This window comes from Neolamprologus multifasciatus, chromosome 7 (assembly GCF_963576455.1).
Source record: "Neolamprologus multifasciatus chromosome 7, fNeoMul1.2, whole genome shotgun sequence".
NCBI classification, from domain to species: domain Eukaryota; kingdom Metazoa; phylum Chordata; class Actinopteri; order Cichliformes; family Cichlidae; genus Neolamprologus; species Neolamprologus multifasciatus.
Genome location: NC_140445.1, coordinates 5,302,324 through 5,328,959, shown reverse-complemented (window position 1 = coordinate 5,328,959; position 26,636 = coordinate 5,302,324). Strand labels below are relative to the sequence as shown.

The 26,636-nt window shown below is 41.9% G+C and overlaps 2 protein-coding genes across 2 annotated transcripts in view; both read right to left on the bottom strand.

The window, feature by feature from the left end:
* The window catches only part of sntb2 (syntrophin, beta 2), a 42,356-nt gene extending 37,315 nt beyond the window's left edge, over window positions 1-5,041 (bottom strand). Inside the window, 2 exon segments of the mRNA XM_085164748.1 lie at window positions 4,040-4,226; window positions 4,228-5,041. Coding sequence (XP_085020874.1) covers window positions 4,040-4,226; window positions 4,228-4,770 — 730 coding nt within the window. The 5' untranslated portion in view covers window positions 4,771-5,041.
* Window positions 5,042-10,980: 5,939 nt separating this feature from the next.
* Window positions 10,981-26,636, bottom strand: part of spire2 (spire-type actin nucleation factor 2) — a 57,544-nt gene continuing 41,888 nt past the window's right edge. The window contains exons 10-15 of the mRNA XM_085164746.1: window positions 22,198-22,325; window positions 20,423-20,560; window positions 20,268-20,335; window positions 19,277-19,304; window positions 16,303-16,400; window positions 10,981-12,418 (exon numbers count right to left, since the gene is read on the bottom strand). Of these exons, the coding sequence (XP_085020872.1) occupies window positions 12,106-12,418; window positions 16,303-16,400; window positions 19,277-19,304; window positions 20,268-20,335; window positions 20,423-20,560; window positions 22,198-22,325 (773 nt within the window). The 3' untranslated portion in view covers window positions 10,981-12,105. The remainder of the gene's footprint in view (window positions 12,419-16,302; window positions 16,401-19,276; window positions 19,305-20,267; window positions 20,336-20,422; window positions 20,561-22,197; window positions 22,326-26,636) is intronic.

The window sequence follows — 26,636 nt, the reverse complement described above, 5'->3', positions numbered from 1 at the left end:
CAGGAGGATGCAGCCCATGAATTTGGACACGACCGTTGAGGAGGTAATTTAGTGATTTAAATCAGCTGTATTGGATCAAGGACACATCTAAAACCTGCAGGACACCGGCCCTCGAGGCCTGGAGTTCGACACCTGTGATCTACACCATGACGATTCTTAGATCCGCTTTATAACCAAATTGTGATTTTATGCCATATTTCATGAAATAGCAACTCAAATACTTATGTTTATGCTTCTATTTCCTGCAGTCTGGTCTTGGGAGCGCATTTCCAAATAGCAGAAATCACACATCATGTGAGTTGTGTGTCACATGACTACCAGAAGAATTTTACATGTAACTCTCGTTACTGACCCCTATATTTTTTTAATGGTAACGACAATGAGCTCGATCATCTTGGTCAATATTAAGATCAGTATAATGTAAAATTTTTAGAAGTGGTGTGCTTGTTGAAATTGTATTTGTTGATCCTCGCTTAACTCCTAAACTAAAGTGCTTCCTCTTGTTGCCAAAACTTGTTAGGCAGTCAGTTTGGGTGTGCTGGATTTGCAGTACAAAACAAAATGAGACCCCCCCTGTGAAAAGGAAGCCCGCACAGTCATTGTTTTGTTCTGCTTATGTCATTTTTTTAATATCTGGAGTGTCTATTAATTGCACAGCCGTAATATACACCTAGCAGCCTGACACCTTTGAAGTCATTGTTCTGGTTGACCGCCAAATGTAAATGAATGTCATTTACTCTTCTTTTAGCTTTGTTTTGGTCTCCACCTACTACTTGGAGAAACATCTGGCTGTGCAGCTTCTATAGCCTTTGGCTGTCTGCCAGAGGCTGACGAGTGAACACACCAAATGGGCTGTCAATCTAAAACAAGCATTAAAGATTAAAGACACAAAAGCTGCTCAGAGCTGTAGTGTTAGCTGATAATTCTCCCTGATTCTGACGCAGCGGTCAGCACGTCACAATACACAGTCTTTTGAGTCAAAGCCAGAGCAGTTTGAAACTGGTTCAGACCATTTTTTTTAATAAAAACATTTTTTTTTGTTTTGGTGCACTATATAAATAAAAATAACAGCCTATTAAATGACATAAAGTATGTAAACTGTAGGGATGGGTATCATTTAGGTTTTATCCGATACCAGTACCAAACCGGTACTTTTGAAATGGTGCCGGTGTTTAAACGGTGCTCAAACCGGTGCTTAAAGAATGGAGAACACACAATTTGTCCAAAAACCTCTCGTTTAGCTGTTTTTTTTGTAAAAAGATAACAATGTTAGCATTTTCTGCAGCTAGAGGGGATATATGGTATCACTCTTGGCTGGAAGCAGTGCTTAAACAATGGAAAAAACACAAACTTTGTCCAAAAACCTCTCATGTTTAACTGTTTTCCACTTTTTCTTTGGTCATTTTAGCCTTTTTGGCCAGGGTGAAGGGAGTATCTGCCATCAAACAAGAAGACAGCCGCATGTAACTACGACGGTGTTTGCTAGTTCACCTTACATGCATTAATGTAATAACGTGGTTAGCCTACTCAACGTAAATTACACACGAACAACATGAAGCTACTCACGCAGAGAAGCTGCTGCTGCATCATCATCCGTCATCATTTCTGCTACACTGGCAGGGCTAGGGGCCAGGACTCTCCTCTTCGGGTTTTTGGGGGATGTTGCTAACTCCACATCCGATTACAGGCACCACACCCACAGTAGATGTGCACGTTGTGAGGTCTCGCAGCAAGCTATGAAATACGGTGCATTTCTCAGCTTTTAACAAAATGCTATACGTCGCCAGGTGTTTCATCAGATTCGAGGAGTTACCTCCTTTGACAGCATCACAGTATCAGCTTAAAGCACTTGTTGCAGGCTGCTGAGTTTGCATATTTTGCTGTGAAGTACAGCCAGACTTTTGACCGCTTCGCCTTGGGCATTTTTAATCTGTAGCTCTGCTCTAAAAGAACGTACGTACCTGGGCCCGCCTACTATCCTCGGAAACGTAAAATGATTGGCTAGAATCTAAAGTGTATGACATCTCAGGGAAAAAAAAACACCGAAATGTGCGCTGCTTTTCGGTCTGGTTACTACCGTTTATGTCAGAACCGGATACAGATACCCATCCCTAGTAAACTATGGATAGAATAATGACATGGGAAATTATTTAGCAGAGAACTAATTTGAAATAGTATGTTTAGACACTTTGTCATTCGTCACAAACCATATCGTTTGGTGACATTTGTGTAGTTGACTCTATGAAAAACATTTCAAGATAACAGTCTGACATGCATAAAATTGTACTTTTGCACCAACGAGATGATTCCCAAAGAGCTACAGTGCAGTCTGTTCTCAAAGATTTTGAAGAAACTGGACAAGTGAAGGACAAAAGAAGAAGTGATAGTTCTAAAAAACAATTTACACCAGATGTTCTTAAAGAAATAGGGGAAAACGTCCTGCAAACACCTGTCACAGCACCTGAACGATGCATCACACCCTTCAGCTGAAAAGAAAAAAGCATTGTCAAATTTTGAAGAATCATTCAATATGACCTGGAAGGCATTTGATTGGTAACGGCTTCATTTTTCAGCATGGCAACCAATGTGGTATCATCTTAACGGAGAACGGAAGAATTAAAAGGAAGCAAACATCCAAAGAAGAGCTTTGAATGTCCTTCGAGACCCCTGGAGAACTATTCCTGAAGACTACTTAAAGGAATTACATGAAAGGTTTTCCCAGCAAAACACAAAGAACTGAACGGTGGCTCAAGGCTTTTGCAAAGTACAGTACATGCAAATATTTAAATTTCTAAGCCAAACCAAAAATCCACGCACGTTTTATGTTTTAATTCAAACTTCTACAAATATATATTTATTTTTAATATATGTATACATAGCTTATTTTTTCTACCCTTTAATTTATTTTGCCATAATTTTATTCATCACATTACTTACCTTTTTCCAAATCTGTCAAAACTGATCTATACATTATAGCTTTGTATTTATTTTAGGTGCACGAAATGTTATTTCTAGTACTTGCCTTTTCTTTTCTAACTGACACGTGTGCCTCGGTGGGCACAGATAACATGTTCGTACAGGTGCAGATGGTGTTTTAGGAAAATTCCTTATTCCTGTTTTCCACATTTTAAATGTGGAAAAATTGAATTAGACTGAGAAATTCCTCAGTGTTCCAATTTCAGGACGTGTGTGCACTTTGTGAGACTTTACATTTATGCATTTTTTCATTTATATGAGATAGAATATTGATTTATTTTTAATTGTATTTTTATATCGCTAAATTGCAACAGCGGTCATTACAATAATAATAATATAGATCAAGTCTGTTTATCACTTTCTGCCGACCAGCACCTTCAACCACAGACAAATCTCTGCTCGCGTTTACTGTGATTTCTCATCCTTTAGTAATCCACAACTGTTCAGACACAGAGTACAATGTATCCAACTCTGACTGTGACCACAGCTGTGGTTACATTCCTGTTTACACTAATCAAAGACTCTCTGTTCTGTTGATATTACTTAAGCCCTGCTCCTCCACAGCCTCCTCCTCCTCCACGCCTCCTAGTCATAGATCAACTGGGATTGTGTGTGTTTATGTCTATATTATAACGTGTTATGCAAACAATTATGTGTGGTGAAAGTTACAAACCCACAGGACGTGTGTGGAGCGATCCAAAAAGAGTTTATGGCACTCTGCACCACGCAGTGCCATGAGGGAGCGATGTGGTGTGCAGATTAAATTAAAAGTATTACTCCAGAAGTGCTTTTTTAAAACAGTCCTGCTGTGTAACTGGCGACTTGTGCACTTTTCTTTTTACTTGCGTGCTCCAATATGTGACGTGTTTCCACAAATGGTTTGAAGCTATTAATCCAAGTATGGAAACTGCGCTCACCTTTCGAACACGTGCTGGAATACGACGTCCCGGAGCTGAACTGAAACCTGTGAAAGTTCCTGGAGATGTGATAGAGGTGTGCAGCCTGACCACAGGACTCTAATCTCGGCCCTTTCAAATCCCCGCTCTCGCGTGGGCCAACTTACCCTCCAGCGTGACTTCTTTGCCTGCCTTCTTGAGCGCCTGGACCGCCTGGTCGTGCGTTGCCTCCCGGAGGTCGTTGCCGTTCACCGACAGGATCGCGTCGCCCACCCGGAGAGCCCGGCTCTGGTCTGCGGCGAGCCCCGGGAAGATCTTTGAGATGAGGATGGGCATCCTGTTCTCGCGCCCCCCCCTTAATGCTGATCCCCAGCCCGCCAGACTCCTGTTTGACAACCCGGACTTTGCGCACAGCTTCCGAAGACCCGTCCACGCTGACGTGGAAGTCGCCTGGTCTCGACCCGAAACTGGACCCGGGGCTGCCGTAGCTGGAGCCGGGGCTCCCGAAGTCTGAGTTAGTGCCGTTATTCGGGTACTTTCCAGGGCTGTTCATGCTGTAACCGCCGTCGTACTGACCCCGACTGACCCCCCCGCGTCCCGGGCTGCCGCTGCGCCCCCGACCCCCGTGGCTCTGGTTCTGGAGTTGGTCCTGACCCGAGGAATGACCTCGGCCGGGGTTCCCGGGACTCGTTCCCGGGTCGTTTCCGTTTGACATGCCATTTCGCAGGCCCGCCGAAGAGTTGCTGTAGTCCCAGTGATTGGTCCCGGGACCGGTTGCCTCCGCGTCGGCCGTCAAAGTGAGCGTTTCTCGGGTGAGCTCGGCGGTCACTCGGATCCAGCGGTCACGGAGCAGAAGGTCCAGCTGTCCGTTTTTGTCTGCTCGGGTCCAAACTGCCATTCCGGGACGGTTAGCCTGCTCCGAGGCGGGCCGCTTTCACACTAAACTCATCATCAACTTTTTCCTCTTTTTCAGAGTGCGCACAAGCAGCGACTAGGCTCCACGGGCCCGCATTGACACACCCACTCCCGCCGTGACTGCAGGCAGAGGTGGGGGGAGACAGAAGGACTCCCAGAACACAGGGAGAGAAAAGGAAAAGCACAACTGGCTGTGATGTGCCAGCTTGTTGTTGAGTTCAGGCTCTGAGGGTGTCCAACTTCCACTGGAAGTTAGAGCGACTGAAACGAGAAAGCTTCCTGTCAACCCTTTCAAAATAAAAAAAGCAGTCAGAGTAGACGGCTCCTGCCAGTGCAGGAAACCAAGAAAGAGAAGACGAGGCTCAATATGGACTAAAAACACTGACATAAAGGGAAAAGGGCAGAAGTCCACAAGAAAAAGCAAGGAATTAAGATTAAAATTCATCATATTTCTTCAAAGAACATATATATAACATAAAAATAAATCACACAATTAAGACCCCAAGAGAAAACATAACAAATTGAAGTCAAAACGATTTACATATTAAGTCCAAATTTAGAAGAAAGTACATCCACTGACAATTTTAAGATTTTGCATATCAGGAAATGTTAAATAATAATAATAATAATAATAATAATAATAATAATAATAATAATAATAATAATAATAATCCTCACCAGGTCTTACAACTGCAGGAGAACATCAACACATGACTTACTACACAATGTCATCATTTATTTACCCCAGAAACAATGTCAGAAGCAGCTTGTAAAAACGTTCACAGTTCATAGATTCACCTTTAGCTTTAATAACTTGAAGAAATAACTTTGCGTATAACTTTCAGTCTGTCACGTCATTGTGGGAGATTTCAGCCCACTCTTCTTTACAGTGTTGCTTCATTTCATTGAGGTTTGTGGGCATTTATTTATGCACACCTCTCATAACGTCCCACCATAGAATTTGAGGTTGAGGTCTGGACTTGGCCATTGAAACACCTCGATTCTTCCCATGACAGAGCCATTAAAAAATGGATTATTTGATATTGAAAAAATCAGGATTTTCAAGTGAATTTTAAACAATTTTAAAACAACCCAGGGTGTTTAATGTCAAAACTGTGAGATTTTAAGTCCCATTTTGACTGAGGATGTCAATATGTTGTATTTTAACTGGTTTTAACTGGTGGTTTTAATGTATAAAGTTACATTTTTATTTTATTTTGAATGAACTAATATTAACAATAATAATATTCATGACAATAATTAAATAATAAATAACAAAGAATTAAAAAAATGTTTTACTTTTTAAAATCCAAATTTAGTTACCAGTCATTTGCAGTCTAATTTCTGACTTACTAGGTCAAAATTACAGCTTAAGTTTGTGTGAGAGAAACATCTGACAAAAAATTCAAAATTTTACTATAAGCACAGAATATAAGATAGTTAATATTTTTACTTTGAAAAGTCCAAAGTCAGTTTTCAGTTATTTTTTTGGGAGCGTTTGGAGCCAATATGAAAGATAAAATAATTTAAATTAATTGCATGAATTATATAAATATAAAAAAATGTAAGCCACTGAAGACAAAACGTGTAAAACAGTTTAAACTTGTCGTGATAAGAGTGGAATAAAGGTGTCCTGAAACCCAGAGCCTTCATTAGGTGGACCACATACTTGAACGCTTTTATTCTGAAAGTATAATCACCCACCTTCCTCTTTTAGTCCCCATAAAGCAGCTTGGACTCATGCGGCTTGTCAGAGAAAACTCAGAGCTGGATGACAGGCACACGCAGCCAATAGACATGTAGACCTGTAGATTATTTATTCATGATGGCAGAGGCGGGGAGTCCATAAAGCCATTATGGATCCACTGAGTAGTGGGGACAAAGCCTTCTTAAGTTCACTCACTGCAGTGACTCTATTAATGGATCCTGCTGCCTAATGTCTACTTTGACAGTCCCAGTACTACCTCACATAGTCAGATAGCCGTAACTACAGAAGGAGCAAAAATATAACTAAGTTATATAAACTCCAACACCAATAAATAACATGCATCAAAACCTGATATGTTTTTTTTTATTTAGTTACTTAGTTACTTTTTAAAAACACGATTTACAACCTGAATAGGTGATAAATCGATAGATCTTTCAGCCCAATTCTACTTTTTCTGCATAATTCATCATACAAAATGTAATCAAATGGAAAAGTCTCCTTTTAAAACTTGTTTTATTAGTTTTAATCTTTTAACTTTATGCATCAAGCAAAAATGTAATTATATGCAACATTCTCTGACTGGAAGAAATTTGTTTAATATTTAAACCTATTTTCTGCACATTCCAGCACATAAAATATTTTTTTGTGTGTGTGTTTACACTCACTCTTTCAAATAGATGCAAGTAAAACACAGCAGAAAATAAATAAAGTCAAAGACTAGCGGCCCTGTTGCTCTATTTTCACCTGTAAAGCAGGAGTGGGGTAGGCGGAGGTTTATCCTGGTGCAGGTGTGCCGCAGCGGTCAGTGGAAGAATCCGCGAGTTTCTCTGTGAGTTTCCCATTACATCGTAGCTACTCGGTGCTTGCTTGGAAGTTTAGGGGGTTTTTTCGCTGTAAAAAGAAGTTTTCTTCCCACGCACAACGGACACTAATGTTTTTGTCACTTTTTATGGAATCAAACTCAAAGTAAGGTCAGTACTTCCACGCTTTAAACGCTGCACGCTCATACTCTCTCCCGCACTTGATATATTATCCATTGTTGATCTGCACACAGCTGTTGTCACGAACGTCGCACTTGCTTATGTCACTGTCATGAGACATTCTCGCAAAAAAATCACGGTTTTAGTAACGCCGTAACGCAGCGTGCTTACGGTAAAGTAACGATAATCTAATTACCGTTTTTGCAATAGTAATCCCTTACTTTACTCGTTACTTGAAAAAAGTAATTGGACCGGGCAGTAACTGCCCATCTCTGCAACCAAGGTATGCAGAAGAGCATCCCTGAAGACACAACATGTCAAACCTTGAAGGAGATGGCTACAGAAACAGAAGACCACACCAGGTTCCTCTCCTATCAGCTGATAACAGGAAACTGAGGCTACGGTTCCCACAGAATCAGAATACTTTATTAATCCGTTAATTTAATTATTTTTTAAAAAGCACTCTGTTTATTATTATTAAAATTAGACTGTGGTAAGATCATCATTTTATCTTGATAGCTACTTTTGTCATTTATAATCTGCTGTTTTACCCGTAATCTGAACCAAAGTGGCTTCCACATTAGAGCATCATTAGTTTCGATTATAAAGACATTTTTAATGCGCTGTGGAGGAAAAACCTTTTGTTCCTCATGTTCCATATCCACATCACTTGTGATCACAGTATGATAAGTCATCATTATTATTTTAACTGTTCTCATTATTACTCTCTGGCCTAATGGAGATGAGTGATTTTGTGATAGTATGACAGGATTCTTAATGTTTGTACATTAAAGACATTTTTCTTTTACAGCAGCTAATCCGGTTACTGTAATCAGAAGTTCCTGGTTATTAAGATAATCACAAATTACATGAGGTTTCCCAGCTGTTTCGCAGAGGCTGGACTAACTGTAGGTAAATACAAAAATATTTGTGTTGGTGAGACCTCCAGTGTCACAACATGACGTCTCCACCCTGGTGTCTGTGCTCTTTGCCACCAGCAGAGTCACATCTGTGACTCGATTTACCTTCATCAATTTTGGATGAAAGAAGCTCAGCTGCGACATCACCCATGTTTCCATAGATCTTTCTGTGTGTAGATAAAACAACAACACGCTCGCTTTCAAAAAAGGGTTCAACATTATAGCCGTCATGAAGGCAGGGTTTATTGTAGGACTGCTGCACCGACTGCCTTCAGGCATGTTATTCTATTCAAGTGAGATCTCCGCAGTTAGCAGGTGGGCTGTTGAGCGGTTCCAGTCTTTATGACACATCACAATACAAAGCTAAGTAATACTAAAGTTGTTCATTTGAATTTTTGATTTATTTTTGTCTTACATAGAAAATGTTTTCTGGTAAGGTTTTTAGAGCTTCGAGTCTCTGCAACTTTCCCGAGACGCTCCACCTGTGGACCGAAGGTTTGAAGGTGAAGTTGTCCAATCCCAAAGCTGGATCCAAACCATGCCAGAACAATCCTCCCACAGCACGGCAGAGTCACCGGATCCGGCCTGTGCTGTCCTCAGGAAGTACACCTCACATGCACTTGCCCGCTTGTTTAGAATATAGCGAAGGATGACTCAGCTGACTGTCAGTTTTTCCACATCTGTAAAGAGCAGTGATTGTTCTACAGCATCTGAGGAAAAGCCGCCCATCTGTTTTCCCTTACATGTTCCAAGCTGGAGCGTCAAAGTCGTGAAACAAGCTGTTTCCTCATTTCTGTCCCATAGAACTACACGGCCGTGTCACATTATCCTATTGAAACAGCGTCAAACTGCTTCACCCGTCCTCTGTTACCCCAGCAGTGATTCTTCTGCCACAATTCCAGCTTTTCCTGGTGACTTCTGATAGAATAATCAGACAAATGCACTGCAGTCTGAGAGTTGGTGCACTTTAAGGCCAGCATTTACATGTATGTACTGTAAACAGCTGAGCATCATGAGCAGGTGAAAGAAAACTGTGAGAAAAAATGGAAAACTACCTGCCACAATGGAGCCCTTATTTTTTTTCTTTCCTTTGTAGCTTGCATTTGTTTGTTGTAGAGTTTAACTTTGGAGCACATCTGCCAGCCAGTCTGCCTGCATCTGCGCTGGTGTCTTCCCACAGTCTCAAAACACTCATGGTGTGGATGTGACTGTGAATGGATTGAAGTGGATGACTGGTTAGCAGTGTTGGGGAGTAACGGAATACATGTACCGCCGTTACGTATTTAAAATACAAAATATGAGTAACTGTATTCCGTTACAGTTACCGTTTAAAAAGGTGGTATTTAGAATACAGTTACTTTGTTGAAATAAATGGATTACACGGCGGTACTTCCCTGTTTCATATTGTGGCGGGTCAGGACTGTTTGGGTTTTGTTTGACAGCTATGTTCTGTTGTTCCAGGCGGCAGCGTCACGGTTGCCATGGTTACAGGGTGACGCGCTCTCTCTGCGTGTTTCCTGGGTGAGAGAGCGACTTTTTGTTATTGTTGTTGTGCTAAGTTAATAGGCAGAATGCTACAGGTATAGCTCTAAAGAATGTAGCATCATAGGCAGTGTAGTCCGTGCTGCAGGGAGAATGGACTGCCATACACGTTATGTGTCTGTGAGCGAGGGAGGGAGAAAAAGGAAAAGTACGAGCTGTCATCGAGCAAAAACGGGAGCTGGAAGCATGTAAATATAATAATAACCACTGCAGCCAAGAAGAGAGCCTGACGAGCCCAGTTGTAAGTAAGATATTAAGACTCGACTGTACACCGTGTTCGTGTTTTCCTCTGAAACAATAAGTTCCGTTGGAGCAGCCTTTCAATGCCTCTCTCTGTCTCTGCTAGCAAAGTTGACCCAGACAACAAAGTAAAGCTAGTTTTCGGCTAAGAGCCCGACACAGAACCCACCGTATTAGCCAGAGGTCCCTTTACTACGGTTCGGAGCCGCGGACCTTCAGTAACAGTAATAAATCACAGCAATAGTACATTCATGTAGTTGTAAACAGCATGATAATATATTAAGTAATCCAAAGTATTCAGAATACGTTACTCTCATTGAGTAACGTAACGGAATACATTACAGAATACATTTTGAGACATGTATTCTGTAATCTGTAATGGAATACATTTTAAAAGTAACCTTCCCAACACTGCTGGTTAGATAAATTGATACTTAAGTATGATCAAAGTAACTCCACCCATGTGACGTTTACTGCTTTACAGGGACATGTTCAGGTCACATGACAGGACGGTGAAGTTGTTCACACAAGTTCTGTGATCTTTATTTATTCCTCAGAGTAGCAATTTTAGTCCACTAAATGGGTTCAAATTAAATTTCTTGGAAGCACTACATGAACATAAAAGGGTTAGTTCACACTGACGATGTGTGTTTGGATGCATTTACAAGCTGGTGATGCAGTCCTAAGTACCTGCGCCTCAGCAGAGTGTGTGTATTCTCTCTATTACATAAATGTAGTGTGTATCTGTGTCTGTGGTCCCACTCATTTATTCTGAATCTTCCATTAACTTGTAGTGAAATAATCTCTACTTGCCTGCTTATTCCTTGCACGTACAGCATTAGAACCACAGATGTGTCCATTTTTAATTTTTTAAAGTATAAATTATCCGTCAACAAGGTTTTTTACCCACCTGCTGCTCAAGAACAGGCACTTTACTCCTGAATTTTGAAGCAGCGTGTTGCGTTTATTCGTGAAGCTCGGCTCTACTGAACACGTCAAACAGAAAAACTCGGAGACGCAGCGCTGGTCGTGTTTGTCGTTAGATTTTATTGCAGCTGAGGTTTTCTTAGTGTTTACAAAACCAGAGCAGATTGCAAGCGTCCACGGGGAGTGAAGGAGGGGGGGGCGGGAGTTTCACACGAGCATCGTCACGCTGCGTCAGTTAAGGGTGCAGCCTGCAGCTTCACCCCGTTACATTCACAGTGTCGCCGCCGTCGGAGCCTCATCCAGCTGGAACGGGGACTTTTTGGATGATTATACATAAACGCTGAGGGTCGTGTACAAGCTTTAAATTTACAATTCTGTTTCTCTAAGTTACATTCAAGACAAAAACAAGGCAACCACAGAGCGCTAAAATGAGATGCTGACTCTATGCTGTGCAGCTTTCAACCTCACCTCTCTCTTCTCTCTTACAGCACCCCCCCTCCCCCCGGCACTCTCCCGATCTGCCCTCTCCTCAGTCTGCAGCTGTGAGCGTCGGGGAGTGTCGTAGTGCTGTTGATAAGGCAGAAACAGAGAGAGCTACTCACTCAAACCTTAAAAGGTCAAGAGCTCTGTGCATGTGTGCATTTGTGATGGGTAAGATAAGGAAGATAATGCAGCTGTATGACGGGTGAGGCGGTGGTGTGTTGGAGTCTCTAGTTTCTTACTAAAAAGGCTCGAGATACAGCCCGAGAAAATTCGTTTTTTAAGCTTTATATATCATAGCACAACCGTTCAACCCAGTAATATTTAAAGAACCTTGAAGCACCTCACTGGATTGAGTGTTCTCATTACGATTTATTGGAGCCAATCAGATGGCTTGCTGAGTCGTTACTGCTGTGCATGAACCCACTAGAAGCCTAGTTTGTCTGTGAATGTGTGCACAGTGTCCATCAGTCTGCTCATTGGCTTGCATTGTTGATCGTCTCGGCGTGGTGGAGCTGCTCTTAATGTTGGGAGTGGGGAGGGAGACAGTGTGGCTGAGGGAAAGGTGGAGGGTGAGAGTTTGCTTGAGGGAACGCCTCGACTTGGGACTGGCGTTGCAGCTGTGGTCTCTGAGCAGCAGCAGCAGCAGCAGCAGCAGCTTTGGCCTCCCTCTTGGGAGTATTGTTGAGGATGTCCAGGCTCCGGCGACTGGAGGAAATGACATCGGCGACGAATTTGGTGCATTCAGCACAGACGTCCCGCAGTGTGCAGCCGTGAGCGTACAGGTGGGGGAACTCCTCCTCCACTGAGCGGCGGGATAAGCTGCGCAGCGACCTGGAGAGGAGGGTGGAACAGTTTTATTAGAGGCACTCAAAGAAAGACGAATATAAAACTAAGGGAGATTTCCATATGACTACATGGTTCTTTAACAATAATTTAACTCAGGGGTGTCCAACTCCAGGCCTCGAGGGCCGGTGTCCTGCAGGTTTTAGATCTCACCCTGGGTCAACACACCTGAATCACATGATTAGTTCATTACCAGGAGAACTTCAAGGCTGTATCCCAATCCAGGGTCTGCAGCCTTAAAGGCCGCATTTTAAGGCCGATTACGTCACCGCGACGAAGGCTGTCCCAATTCGAAGGCTGCTCGAAATGCGGCCCTCAAATGCGTCCTTCATTTCCCTGAATTTTAAGGATGTGGCGGTGTAGACTTCGTGGCCCAACATATCCCAGAATGCATAGCGCGGCGGTGGGTGTGGATAATTTTGCCGAAAAAACAGCGGATGAGGGGCGGCCGAAGAGTAAACTTTAAGTAAGTACTGAATATTATGGCACTTATTTATGTGCAAATGTTTAATAACGAAGAACATGAAAATATTACTTATATATAAAGTTATGTGACATTAGTGACGTTTGTACTAACTTGGTTTTAAAGCCTTTACTTTAAAATATACGCCGTTCAATAGCTGAGCTTAATCTTACAGAGAATGATCAAAGCTCATGTAGAAACAAACAAACAAATGAACAAAAGATTTTCTCCTTCATTTCTGTCAAACAAAGCTGTATGAAACGTTTCCAGCTGGTAGTATCATGGTTGCTAGGCAACCTGGGCAGCGCAACGGAGGCTAGACCATCCCATTTCACAAGCCTCGCACTTCCGGCCTTAGCGGTCTTTAAGTACGCGGCCCTTGAGGATCTTTAAAGCTGCAGACCCTGAATTGGGATACAGTCCAAGACATGTTGAGGAAGTAACTTAGCCATTTAAATCAGCTGTGATGGATCAAGGACACATCTAAAACCTGCAGGACTCGAGGCCTGGAGTTGGACACCCCTGATTTAACTGCACATCCAATAAGCACTCAGGGCCACCCCTCACACCCCCAAAACCCAAAACAAAAATGTTTTAGTTCACAAGCCATAAAAAACTGAGGGCTGACCCCCCCCTCCCTTATGACTTACAAAAATAAAATGTTTTTTTTTTTTTTAGATATTTAATAAATCACACATGTTGTGGAAAAGCTACAGTACTGCTTTAAGTTTTTCTTCTTCGGAAAAAGCCACTAATTTATTTCTCTTTTTATTTCTCTATTTATTGGCAGCACTTTTAAAACCAAACTGACAACAATGACTGCTCAGCAGAGACACATCAGCTGAACATCTGGAAAGATGGAGCTACACTCGATCTTTCCAAGCTTATCCAAAGTGGCTGAAATATAAACACAGACATGCAGCAGCGCTGGGGCATCGCAGTCACTAACGAGGAGATTAAGGTCAGCTTCTCTGATTGAAAAAAGCAAAAACAAAAAAACAACTCGCTGTTACAAAACTCTGTGTGTTTCTGTGCACGGAGCCTCATGGTCGGGTCTTGGTGACAGGTGTTAGAGAGCGGATCAGCACAGCACCACGCCAGTGGCCTATTTCTCTCGTCAGCTCGCTGTTTGGCTCTCTCTGTCCACTCTCTCTTCCACTTCTGTCTTCACAGGGCCAAAAGCAGCGAGGATTTTGATGACAGCTGGGTAATTATTACATAATGGCTGCTTAGAGGCCCTGGAAGAGGCACTGCACTGATTACATAACTAAAGAGAGAGAGCGAGGGGGAGGTAGGTGGAAGTTGGTGATTGGATTGAGTAGGCAATCTGCGATTGGTTGAGGTAAGCACAGAGGCTGGTGCTGCTTAGGCTCCAGAAGGTTAGCAGTCATTGGCTTGAGTTAGAGGCAGACTTAAATAGGTTTGACCCGTTTTTCCGTCCAGGTGTCCACTGTCTCGGGATTGAACCTGAGCAGTGAGTGGATGACAACACTGTGGGGAAACTGGTGTGTTGGAGTCCAAATGTCAGGTTAGCCTCAGGTTTGGAAACAAAAAGGTGTGCAGCTCAGAAGGTAGTACTTAACCTAGCTTAGCTACGCCAGGTGTTTCATATTTGCTACATGAGTTTTTGAGACCCATGTATCTGTCCGTGCAATAAGTTGCACAAAAATGCCGGAAGTAGCAGATATGATACAAATTAAACCTCAAATATGCAAATTAATATTTAATTTATTTTTTATAAATTTGAATTTTGGGGCAATTATTTCAGGGTCCAGGCCTTACAGGGATTAAACCTTTGAACTTCCTTATCAGCTTGGCTGTAAACATGTTAAAGAGGACCTGTTCTGCTCCTTTAGTATTCTATGTAGCACTGCATTATTCACATTTAAAAATAAAACAAAACCTGAAACACACTTTTCTCTTCTGCCAGCTCCTCATTTGAATCGGGGCTTCCTTTCCTTTCTTTCCTGAAGCCTGCAGAGGGCAGAGGGGCTGCAGGCATTGCCTGGGACAGTGGGAGCCTTGAAGTTCCAATTCTAAGTTAATGTTATCAGAAAATGGCAACCAGAGTTATTATAGTTTTGAATTTTCTCATTAGTTTTTATTTTTATTTAGAATTTCTGTTTTAAGTTCAGTTTGTCTGCCACAGCAGATTTTCTTGTTTCAGTTAGTTTTAGTCTTTTTAATTATACGTGTATAGAGGGCAAATCAGTGCAGGTATCACAATCAAAACAAAGAGCATATATATAATATATATAATCATGTATAGACATCCAGAGTCTATATTAACACATCCATCATCAGACAGATACTAAAACATTTCCTTGGTATATTTTTTATTTTAATTTAGTCAGTTTTCAAAGTTAACAAAATAAAACAAACTGGAATCATCTTGTTAAGTCTAGTTTTTATTTTTTATTTTGGTTTTTTCACATCCAGTTTTAGCTTTTGGTTTATTTTTTGTTTACTAAAATCATCTTGATGCTACTTTTTGAAATGAAAGATGTGGAAGGCTGTGACAGCTGCAAACATCTGCAGCAGCTGCAAACATCTGCGGCAGCTGCAAACGTCTGCGGCAGCTGCAAACGTCTGCGGCAGCTGCAAACATCTGCGGCAGCTGCAAACATCTGCGGCAGCTGCAAACGTCTGCGACAGCTGCAAACGTCTGCAGCAGCTGCAAACGTCTGCAGCAGCTGCAAACATCTGCAGCAGCTGCAAACATCTGCAGCAGCTGCAAACATCTGCAGCATATTTTAGTTGCTTTCTAAAACACAAAAGTGTTTGAAGAGAATAAGCTTCTGTGCTAACAAAGGAGAAACAGTGACTCGCTATTTTGAGTTAGGTTCCTGAGAGGTTCCTGTTGTTCTTCTCCCCACATGGTGTGGCTGTCAGCGGGTCTGTCTGAACTGCCATTCCAAAAAAATAAAAATAAATAAATAAAAGAGCAGATCAGGACACTGCCAGTGAAAGGTGCCAGACACCAAAGATGTGAGATCGACATCTAGGGACATTTTAGAGAGTTTGATGTTAGAAAAACTAAGCTTTTAATTTAAAAAGGCCATGTCTGGCAGAGATCGAGGCGGTGTGTGCCCCTGCCAGGGCTCTGCTGCTTGGCTATCATAGCCGTTCCCAAATCCCCCTCTCATGTAGATTTTAGGGGATAGTGGTTGTCGACGGTGCAAACTGCACCCCTTTTTAAGAGCTCTGCAACAGGCACAGCCTCCATAGGAAACTCATCAGCTAGATTTGAAAAGGAAGGTATGTTAGGTATGCTTTTCACATTTCTTTTGATCTTTCTCCTGGTCCTCAGTGCATACTTCAGAAGAAAACTGTCGTTTTATTTTCAGCCAGCTTTATAATCTTCCCTACAATAAACAGACTCAGCTATTGAAGACAAACACAGACTCACTTGTAGACTTGGCTTTTTTGTCCATGGCTCTTTGGAGTGCTGTGAAAGCCCACAGTGTACACAGGAATGTGGGCCATCTTCTTTGAGGGAATCTTCATCTGGAGCACAGAAGAGGCAGACCAAGAGGAAAAACAATCAGGCAGAGGAAAGAGAACCGAGAGAGCCTGTGGTGGGAGGCACTGCAGATGACTTTCACATTACAAGTATTTCTAGCCTCTACGACAATAGAGATTCAAAACACACAAACATCAAGGCCACGAGCCGTACAGTCACAGAGCAACAATAAGCAAATGCACATATTTCAATAAAAACTAACCACAACTGTAAAAAAACAAAACAACACACACAAATTAGCCACAGCACACAAATCACACAAAATCCAAACCTACAGAGCACAGAACCACACATCCAACACGGCCCGGGACTGAGGCAACAAATCAAAACCAGCAAAAGAACAAAAGAAGAAGTGACGTCAATAGAAATGACAACCAGGCTCAAATAATGCGTTAATAAGCACTAAAATATGTCATTTAACCCCTTTCTGCAGCAGCTCCAGCAGCCTCTTTCTTTCTCTTTTTACATGTAAAAGCTCCACATAGCTTTACTTAACAGGTCAACCTGAAGCATAAATGACTTCATATGTTTATTCTCATAAAATGTAGCGCTTTAAATACAAGTTCTTTGTTGTAACAATGCTTCTTGGCAATGCTTATTTCCCCTTAAATGGCCTTTTCATCCTCTCCACTCCCCTATCAGAGGTAGCCTCTGATGAACCGGCTCTGTAGAGCATAGAGTCCCAGACATCATAGACGTTGCAGAATCTCATCTAGATATCTCTCTGAACTGAGATCGCCTGCAGTGATGACAAGCCTTGTATTTCCAGTGAGAGAGATACCACCCCACAGCATTACGCTGCCTCCATTAAAAGCTGTTACTCTATCAGTCCACTCCACAGTCTGATGATCCAGTGGCCGTAGGCAGAGTCTGAACTCAACGCTGAACTAATCAGGCGCCAGTCAGACATCTGACGGTCTCCAGAAGCTCAAAACAAGAGCTAATGGCAGAATAAGCAGTTTGGCATTGGCAGAGAAGATTTAGCAAGTTTCTCATAGGTCCAACCCACATACTCTGCTCTGCTACTCGACCTACAATCGTGTTTCCAACAGTTTTTTTTTTTTTTTGTTTCACACATGGTACAGCCGTAATTCATTTCCCATACACAACCTTCCTTTCAATTAAAGTAAAACTGTTTCCATGCATGAAAAGGAGCAGGAAGAAGAATAAATTCTTATTGACACCTGCCCCCTATCTGTGATAATACAAGTAAGCACTTACAACCAAAATTACTCTGACAATATTCTGTACATAACAAAACAAAACAAAGCAAACAGAACAATATACTCAACAATGAGCAATACCACTAAATCTCAAACTAAAAGGATCGTTTTTCTAGAACTAAATTCTATTATTTTCAACTTCTTCATATCGGTTCATCATTTTATTCTTATAGCAGATTTTAAATTGAGAAACATTTGTACAACACTTAAGACGATCACTGAGAGAATTCCAGTTTCTTATGCCTATGACTGTTGGACACATTTGCCTTTGTGTGGTTCGAGCAAACCGGTGCTTAAAATAAAACTTCCTTCTGCCGTCCCCATTTTCTGAACACAATACAAATAAACTTTGTAACTTAAGAGGTAGTGTTTTATTTTTTTGCCCTAAACATAATAGTTCATGTCTGTAATTTCACTATGTCTTCTAGTTTTAATAATTTTGATTTTATAAACAAACTATTAGTGTGTTCTCTATATTTAACATTATGCATAATTCGAATCGCTCTCTTCTGTAATAAATATAATGGTTTGATATTAGTCACATAAGTATTCCCCCATACTTAAACACAATAACTCAGGGTAGAAACAATGAAAAATATAATATTCTCAGTGTCTTGTAATCTAATATATATCTTACATTACCCAAGACATAAATACTTTTAGCCAACTTTTTTTTAACATGTTCAATGTGTGATTTCCATGTTAACTTGTCATCCACTATAACACCCAATTCAATTCAATTCAATTTTATTTATATAGCGCCAAATCACAACAAATGTCGCCTCAAGGCGCTTCATAGAAACGGAATTCCCAGAAAACGGAATTCTGTCACTCTTTCAATTATAACTCCCTCTATAGATAATACTATCTCTTCCTCCTTTACACGGTTTCCGAATATCATAAACTTTGTTTTTTCCAAATTCAGCGATAGCTCATTTACATCAAACCATTTTTTAATTTTTTTCATTTCAATAGCCATAATTTTAGCCAATTCTTTAAATTTTTCTCCGGAAATTTAAAGATTTTAAGACTTAAGACATAAGATTTGCCAAGAAGAAGAAGCATACAACCAAGAGTGTAATCGACCAAACTAACATTGCCTTTCTTTTTGTGTTTATATAAAAAAAAAATTACAACAAATTTTATTATGAATAATGCTGACACTCACTGCACACAGCTCTGTCTGTGAGTGCAGAAGCTCCACCCACTCCGTGCCAAAACCTTCTGTTTATGAGGAGCAGCCAATAAGAAGAAAGTTGACTAAAACAGCTTTAAAGGGGAGTCCAGATGCCAGAGTCCTCACACCAGAGTGATGCAGAGAGCGGTTAAATCTATATCTATTACACTGTTTTATATTAAAAATAAAATCTGTTTTTCATTTTTTGTAGAAATATTTTTTAACTTAACAATTCACAGTGTGTAAGAATGACAGTTCAGATGTGAAAAAGTTGAACTTTATATACTTTAATTAAAAAGACCTGCTATTAAATGACATAACGTGTATAAACAGAAAAATTAAAAACTCTACAGCAGTAAAAGTAATGACATGAAAAGCGAGGCTAAAAAGGCTGAGTACAAAGTCATACACAGCTGAATAAAAACAGCCAAAAGAAAAGATTTGAAAGTTAGAAAGTTACCTTTGCACTGCAGGAGCTGCAGACAGATCTGGGAGAAAAAGAAAAGATTTTACTACTACAGCACACATGTCTGCACACTTTCCTACAGCACACATGTCTGCACACTTTCCTACAGCACACATGTCTGCACACTTTCCTACTGCTTAAGCGGGAACAGGCCGCTCTGATGGCTATAAACCCCCCACCCCGGTAAGACCTGTTCTCATGCTACTTGTTCTAATAATCCCTAATTGTAGCATTTGGAGGTGCAGCACAGTCACAGCACGGTCCCCTGTTCCAATCTCTTGCATGAAAACCTTTGAATTCAGTAGTGATTAGTGGGAGCATAAATGTGAAGGGTACAGAAAAAAGTCAGTGGTCTCCATCATGGCAGGAAGCAGGAACTGGGAGAGTAAAGAAGAATGAATGCAAGAATGAGCAGATGATAAGCAGCTCCAGAGCGCTCTGGACCTCAGGCTGCTTCATGTTCTGACAGGACAACCACCCTAAACACACAGCCTAGACAAAGAAGTGGCCTCAGGGCCGCTGTGTGAATGTCCTTGAGTGACCTGGTCAGATCCCAGTCTTGAAGCCAATTGAACATCGTTGGCGAGATCTGAAAAAGACAGCGCACCGACGTGCCCCATCCAACCTGATGGAGCACGAGAGGCTCTGCAAAGCAGAATGTTAGAAACTGCCCACATATATGTGTGCTAAGCATGTAACTGAGTACCGCAAAGGCTGAATGCTTATGCGCATGTTATATTTTGTTTTTTTATTTTCATACATCACAGGAAACTTTGTTCACTTTCTCTTTATGAGATATTGTGAGTCGATTTCTGAGGAATAAGCCTGTAATTTGACAAAATGCGGAACAAGTGAAGTGCCGTGAATACTTTCCGCATGGACTGTAAATATGCCCGGGTATTGATTTGTGGAGACTCGTGTTTCAGCTGCAACCTTGGAACAAACGTTTAAACGTCAACAAGAGAATGAAAGACTTCCTTCATACCTTTTGCACAGTAAGCAGGTAGACGGCCACGAGAAGAGGGGGAACTTCACTCTGCAGCAGCAGCAAACCTGAGAACACGCACTCACAGTCACTGAATCCTGTTAGTGTCAACAGCACAAAGAAACACTGCACTGAGAGAAGTTCTGCACTGTTACCTTCCCCCGCTTCAGGTTATTGTAGAGCTCTTTGCTCTGGAGATACTTTTCCATCTCCGCTTTGACCAGTACTCGCCGCACGTTGATGACCTCGTCCACGGTTAAGGCGAGGCTCTCAACAGGGTGGCTGAACTCCTCCTGAACACAACCGAGAGCAGTTAAAGAGAGGAAACCCATCAGTCTGAGCTCCTGTCCACGGTTTATTTTAAAGAAAAAGCTAAAGATAAGAGATTACAGAGGAAAACTAAAACCAAAATGTTATCACCTGCAGTTTTATGCATGTGTGAAACAGTCAAAGAAAAGTTTAAGCTCCTGAACACAAGTCTTTTCATACACATGAAAGACTTGTGTTCAAAAGATTAACTAAACCTTGCAGGAAATTGCCAGAAATGTAACATTTCAACTAGGGATGCAACGATACCAATTTTTTCAAACCGATACGATACCGATACTTGGATCTGAGTACTTGCCGATACAGAGTACAAATCCGATACTTCTACCACACACACACACACACAAATGCAATGAATTGGAAGACAGGTTTTATTTTATTCTCTGCCGATAATAAATAATATCTTAATAAAAATGACCACAAAAAAATTTCAAGTGAAAAATAAGCACTTCTGTTAAATTATTGCAGAGTCTCCACATTGTAATTTAACAGAATATCACTGAACTATTGGCACTGTCTCTAGGGGATGTCCCCCTAGTGGCCAATCTAAAAAACCTCCCACCCTCTGTTTTATGAAATAAGTTAGTATCGGTTCATGGTATCGGTTAACTTTTACGAGTATGAGTACACACACATTTTACAGTATTGGCCCCGATACCCGATACCAGTATCGGTGCATCCCTAATTTCAACACAAGAGTATGTACTACTCCTTTTACAAAACTGAACTATCTGCCAGTCTCGTGTCCTCCTGCACAGTTTCGCACCTGAGCCTCCAACTTCCCTTTCTACTTTACGGATACATGTTGTGCATATCTGTGAAGTACGGAGCCCCGCAGGGGACATGGGAGAAAAAAAATTAAGACGGACTTTTGCGAAATCTCGCAAAACTAACTCAGGATCTTGCAAAAGTTTTGCGAGATCTCGCAAAACTAACTCGGGATCTCGCAAAACTAACTCGGGATCTCGCAAAACAAACTCGGGATCGCGCAAAACAAACTCGGGATCTCGCAAAACTTTTGCGAGATCTCGCAAACGTTTTAGCCGCATTCTTCGGACGCTGGCTCGAAGCCGACCGGGAGGTCGAGGCACGATGTGCCGGGAAAGCGGTGTTCCTCCCGGCTGTAGTAGGTCTCGACCTCCCGATAGCTTCGTCTCGACCTCCCGTTAGCTTCAAGCTAATGGGAAGAATGCGGCTAAAACTTTTGCGAGATCTCGCAAAAGTTTTGCGAGATCCCGAGTTTGTTTTGCGAGATCTCGCAAAAGTCCGTCTTAATTTTTTTTTTCTCCCATGTCCCCTGCGGGGCTCCGTAGTGAAGGGAGCAGTGCACACCCATGCAAAGGTTTTTTGGGGCGGGCATTTTTCTGCACGGATTAGCCTTCATTTGAAAAATTATATGGCAACTTTCAAAATAAAGTAATTGCTGTTGATTTAGATCAATATTATCAATACTGCAGCACTTTATACAGTAAAAAATGGAGATATAACCCCACCAATCTAAGCTCAGTAACAGATAAAATTGGCTTGACAGGATGAATATTTCTGCAGTGATGTCACATGAAGCCGAGGACCATCTTCTGCCTCTGCAGTGTTTTCATCTCACCATCCACTGGTGCTCGTCTCCAGCTCTGGACTCGAACGCGGTCTCGGATCCCTCTGTAGTCTCATCGACCGAGCTCAGAGACAGGCGGGCCGGTGAGGGCGGCACCCAGCCGTGAACCGGGAAGGAGGCTGGCACGTGGACATGAATGAAAAGTGAATGAGACAGAGAGGGAATAATGAGCTGAGGACAGTAGAAAGTGAATGAGAGAAAGCCACGAGTCGCGGTCTGAAGAATCCATGAATTACACATCAGCCTCTTTCATTCAGGCCCATCTCGGATCTCAGGCCTTCAGAGAGTTTGTCGATCTGACTGGAACGCCGTCATCTATTATTAATCTGATTTCAGTGGAGTGATTGGCCCATGCTGCTACATCTGTAACTCAGATCACGGTGAGAGGTCTGCTCTTAACACAGCAGACCTCACACAGTTTAAACTGGGTGCCTCTTCGATCCTGCAAATGGAAGGTGTCAATTCGTCTCTAATGGAAAATAAACAGGGCAATGGGAGGGCTGGAACAGGCCAGTAAACATGATCAGCGCATATAATTTGGATCAGCTGCCGATGACAGCCGGCTTATAGGCTTACCTCCTCTCACTGGCACACTTGAGGCTGGAGAGTCCTCTATTGGCAGAGCTGTGCACTGCAAACTAAAAATCCTGCTATCGTCCAGCTGAGTGTAACGTTTATGGCACATAAGCTCTGTGGATGGCTTTGCAGAGTGGATTAAAGTCAGGATCGTTTTTCAAACAATTACCTCTGGATATGGACACCGAGGCTGCTAATGCACGAATCATGGCTATCAAACACATAACATCCTTCCCGAGGCTTTCATGCAGCACACAATTCAAAGCCATTAGCTTCTACCCTCCTTGACCCAATCACTTGATTTGATTACAATCCATAGCCAGTCTCTGAGCCGTTCCACGGCCGACGTGAATCCAAGTCAAGGCTGCGGCGCGGTGAACTGACACAGCTGTTCTGTGAGGTAACGGTGGTTCAGCGAGGTTGGAGATTGGAAGCAGTGGTGACATAATGTCTCCCAAACCAATAAATCATTTCATTACCCCGGGGGTTGGGAATCTAATAAACATTTCTTCCTAGAGTTTTGGTTTTGTAGCCGTAACGGTAATTAGTAGATGCTGAGTTTTGTCATGACTGCTTACTGCTTCTTTCCTTCCAGGCCTCGAGGTGGAAACTTCAGTATCCCCTGCACTCAGTTTGTTGGGTCTGATGTCTGCTCGGAGGCGTTCTTCATTCAAATACAGTGATGAAGAGAAAGCCATCAGGAGGCTCATCAACACACATCTCTTTGTGGCTCTTCATATGTCTGTGAATGTACAGACAGCTATTACTGTCTGTACATTCACATTAAAAGAAACATTAAAAATGTCCAAGTTTTAAGCTTTTTTAATGACAGAAGGTGATCAAGGGAGGTTTGTGGTTTTGGCTTGGTTTGTCCTTCTGAATTCACACATCTATTACAGACCAGGGTCTCGGGGTCTTTTATAAAGACAAACTTGATGCAAGTTTAACAGGAATCCAATTCTGGATCCTGCTCCTCACATACAAGGTCTTAAATAATCAGGCCCCATCTTATCTTAATGACCTTGTAGTACCATATCACCCTATTAGAGCACTTCGCTCTCGCTCTGCAGGCCTACTTGTTGTTCCTAGAGTATTTAAAAGCAGAATGGGAGGGAGAGCCTTCAGTTTTCAGGCCCCTCTTCTGTGGAACCAGCTTCCAGTTTGGATTCGGGAGACAGACACTATCTCTACTTTTAAGATTAGGCTTCAAACTTTCCTTTTTGCTAAAGCATATAGTTAGGGCTGGACCAGGAGCCCTGAATCCTCCCTTAGTTATGCTGATATAGATGTAGGCTGCCGGGGGATTCCCATGATGCATTGAGTATTTCCTTTCCAGTCACCTTTCTCACTCACTATGTATTAACAGACCTCTCTGCATTGAATCATATCTGTTATTAATCTCCGTCTCTCTTCCACAGCATGTCTTTTATCCTGTCTTCCTTCTCTCACCCCAACCGGTCGCAGCAGATGGCCCCGCCCCTCCCTGAGCCTGGTTCTGCCGGAGGTTTCTTCCTGTTAAAAGGGAGTTTTTCCTTCCCACTGTCGCCAAAGTGCTGCTCATAGGGGGTCATATAATTGATGGGTTTTTCTCTGTATCTATGAAGCGCCTTGAGGCGACTTTTGTTGTGATTTGGCGCTATATAAATAAAATTGAATTGAATTGAATTGAATGTACAGTACAACAAATCTGAGCAATGCACAGAGACGTTTGAAACCTGCTGACACAGATGTCGAGGCGGTGAATCAAACTAAACTAAAATAATTGAATACAAGCTATCAATATATCCGATACCATCTGATACATTTATATTAACTTCAGACAACACACGTCCTCCCACAGTGTGAAGTAGAGACTTAGGAGGTCAGACTCTACGGTGACCAACAGCAGTAGAGCCCATGTATAAATTAACGTGTGTATACAGATACGTTAGGCAGGCCTGATATATCTCAGGTTTCAACCACGCTGTGCAATGCGCTAAACTCTGTCGTGCTTGTTAACCGCTGAACTACGCAAAATTACATCTTATTTTGTACTGCTTCACTCATATTTCTTGTATGGTGTACACGTTCCCTATTGTTGAATATAGTATTATTGTTATAATACAGAGAGGTGAGCCAGATATTGAGCAGACAAAGCCACATTAAGTTTCCAGGGCTGAAAAACTCTTTCAGATTTGTGTCACGATTAAGGTTTTGGTCAGAGCTTTTTTTCCGAGCATCAATATCATGGGATTTGTTGTCATTTTCAACAGCAGGACTGCACAGATTTCATGCAGGTGACGAAGAGTAACAGAAACAAACACTGCTTCCTTGGACGCGTTCTGTTTCCTGATGATTCACTGCAGAAAAATGTTTTCAGTTTGAGAATTTCATATAGTATAACCTGTTTTGATGAGCCACCTATCCCACATGATGACATTAAATTAGGGATGCAACGATACCAATTTTTTTTCAAACCGATACGATACCGATACTTGGATCTGAGTACTTGCCGATACAGAGTACAAAAACCGATACTTCTACCACACACACACACACACAAATGCAGACAAGTTTTATTTTTTTCTCTGCCGATAAAAAATAAAATCTTAATAAAAATGACCACAAAAAAATTTCAAGTAAAAAATAAGCACTTCCGTTAAATTATTGCAGAGTCTCCACATTGTAATTTAACAAAATATCACTGAACTATTGGCAGTGTCTAGAGCTTTCGGAATAATAAATAAACACTTCTGTTTATTTATTATATTTCATATCGCAGCTCGAGTATACTGAGAAGACGGTTCAATCCTATGTTTTCCACGACCGGCATTGGCTGGTCATCCAGAGCGATAAAATGAATCAGAGCCTCTGTTATTTTAACTGCCCGTGGATTTTCTCTTGACATTTTTCTTCGCTTTTCCAAAACCTGAGTTAAAGTTGGCTGTTCCACACTGCTGACATTTTGTTTAGCCTAGCTACAGCAGCCTCCAGTTTCTCTTTTTTTATCTGGAGCTGCCAGTCTCACTCGTCTAACCCTGTGCCTGTTTAGCGCGGGATGTCCCCCTAGTGGCCAATCTAAAAAACTACAACAGAAATGACAAGCCACCCTCTGATTAATGAAATAAGTTGGTATCGGTTCATGGTATCGGTTAACTTTTACGAGTATGAGTACACACACATTTTACAGTATCGGCCCCGATACCCGATACCAGTATCGATATCGTCCCCGATACCAGTATCGGTATCGGCCCCGATACCAGTATCGGTATCGTCCCCGATACCAGTATCGGTATCGGTGCATCCCTACATTAAATGTTTAGCCAATAAGAAAACAGATAAAAGATCCAGGTAACCAGTGCTTGTTGTAGTTCAAAATCCTAGAAGTTTAGTTGGTGATGTTTTGCTACGGATCCCACAAAAAAAGGAACTGATCGGACTGCATGCTCTCCACATGTACTCGTGTAGCTCACAGCAGGTGAAACGATGGCAGGATTCAGGGAAGTCTGTCAGCTTGACATGTCAATACACAGAGTGCTTTTCACCTCAAGTAAAATTACCTTCACTGGTTAAATGCAGGATAACATTGCACAACTTTAAAGCATTTTAGAGTGATTTAGAATGACTCAAAGATTTTCATTTAGCTTCAGTAACAAAACTCTCTGCAGGGGACGTGACTGCCCACAGACCCACAGGACCGAGTGGAGACTGGCCATCCTCACCTGGCTCATTATCAGCACGTCACATATGCACAGTCTGAAAATAAAGCCAGCGGCAGTTCTGCACGTCCTCACTATGAGTAACGTAGGCTAAGCTTACAGTTAAACCAAACATGAATAAATCACATTTACAAATGATGATTTTGATCACATGAT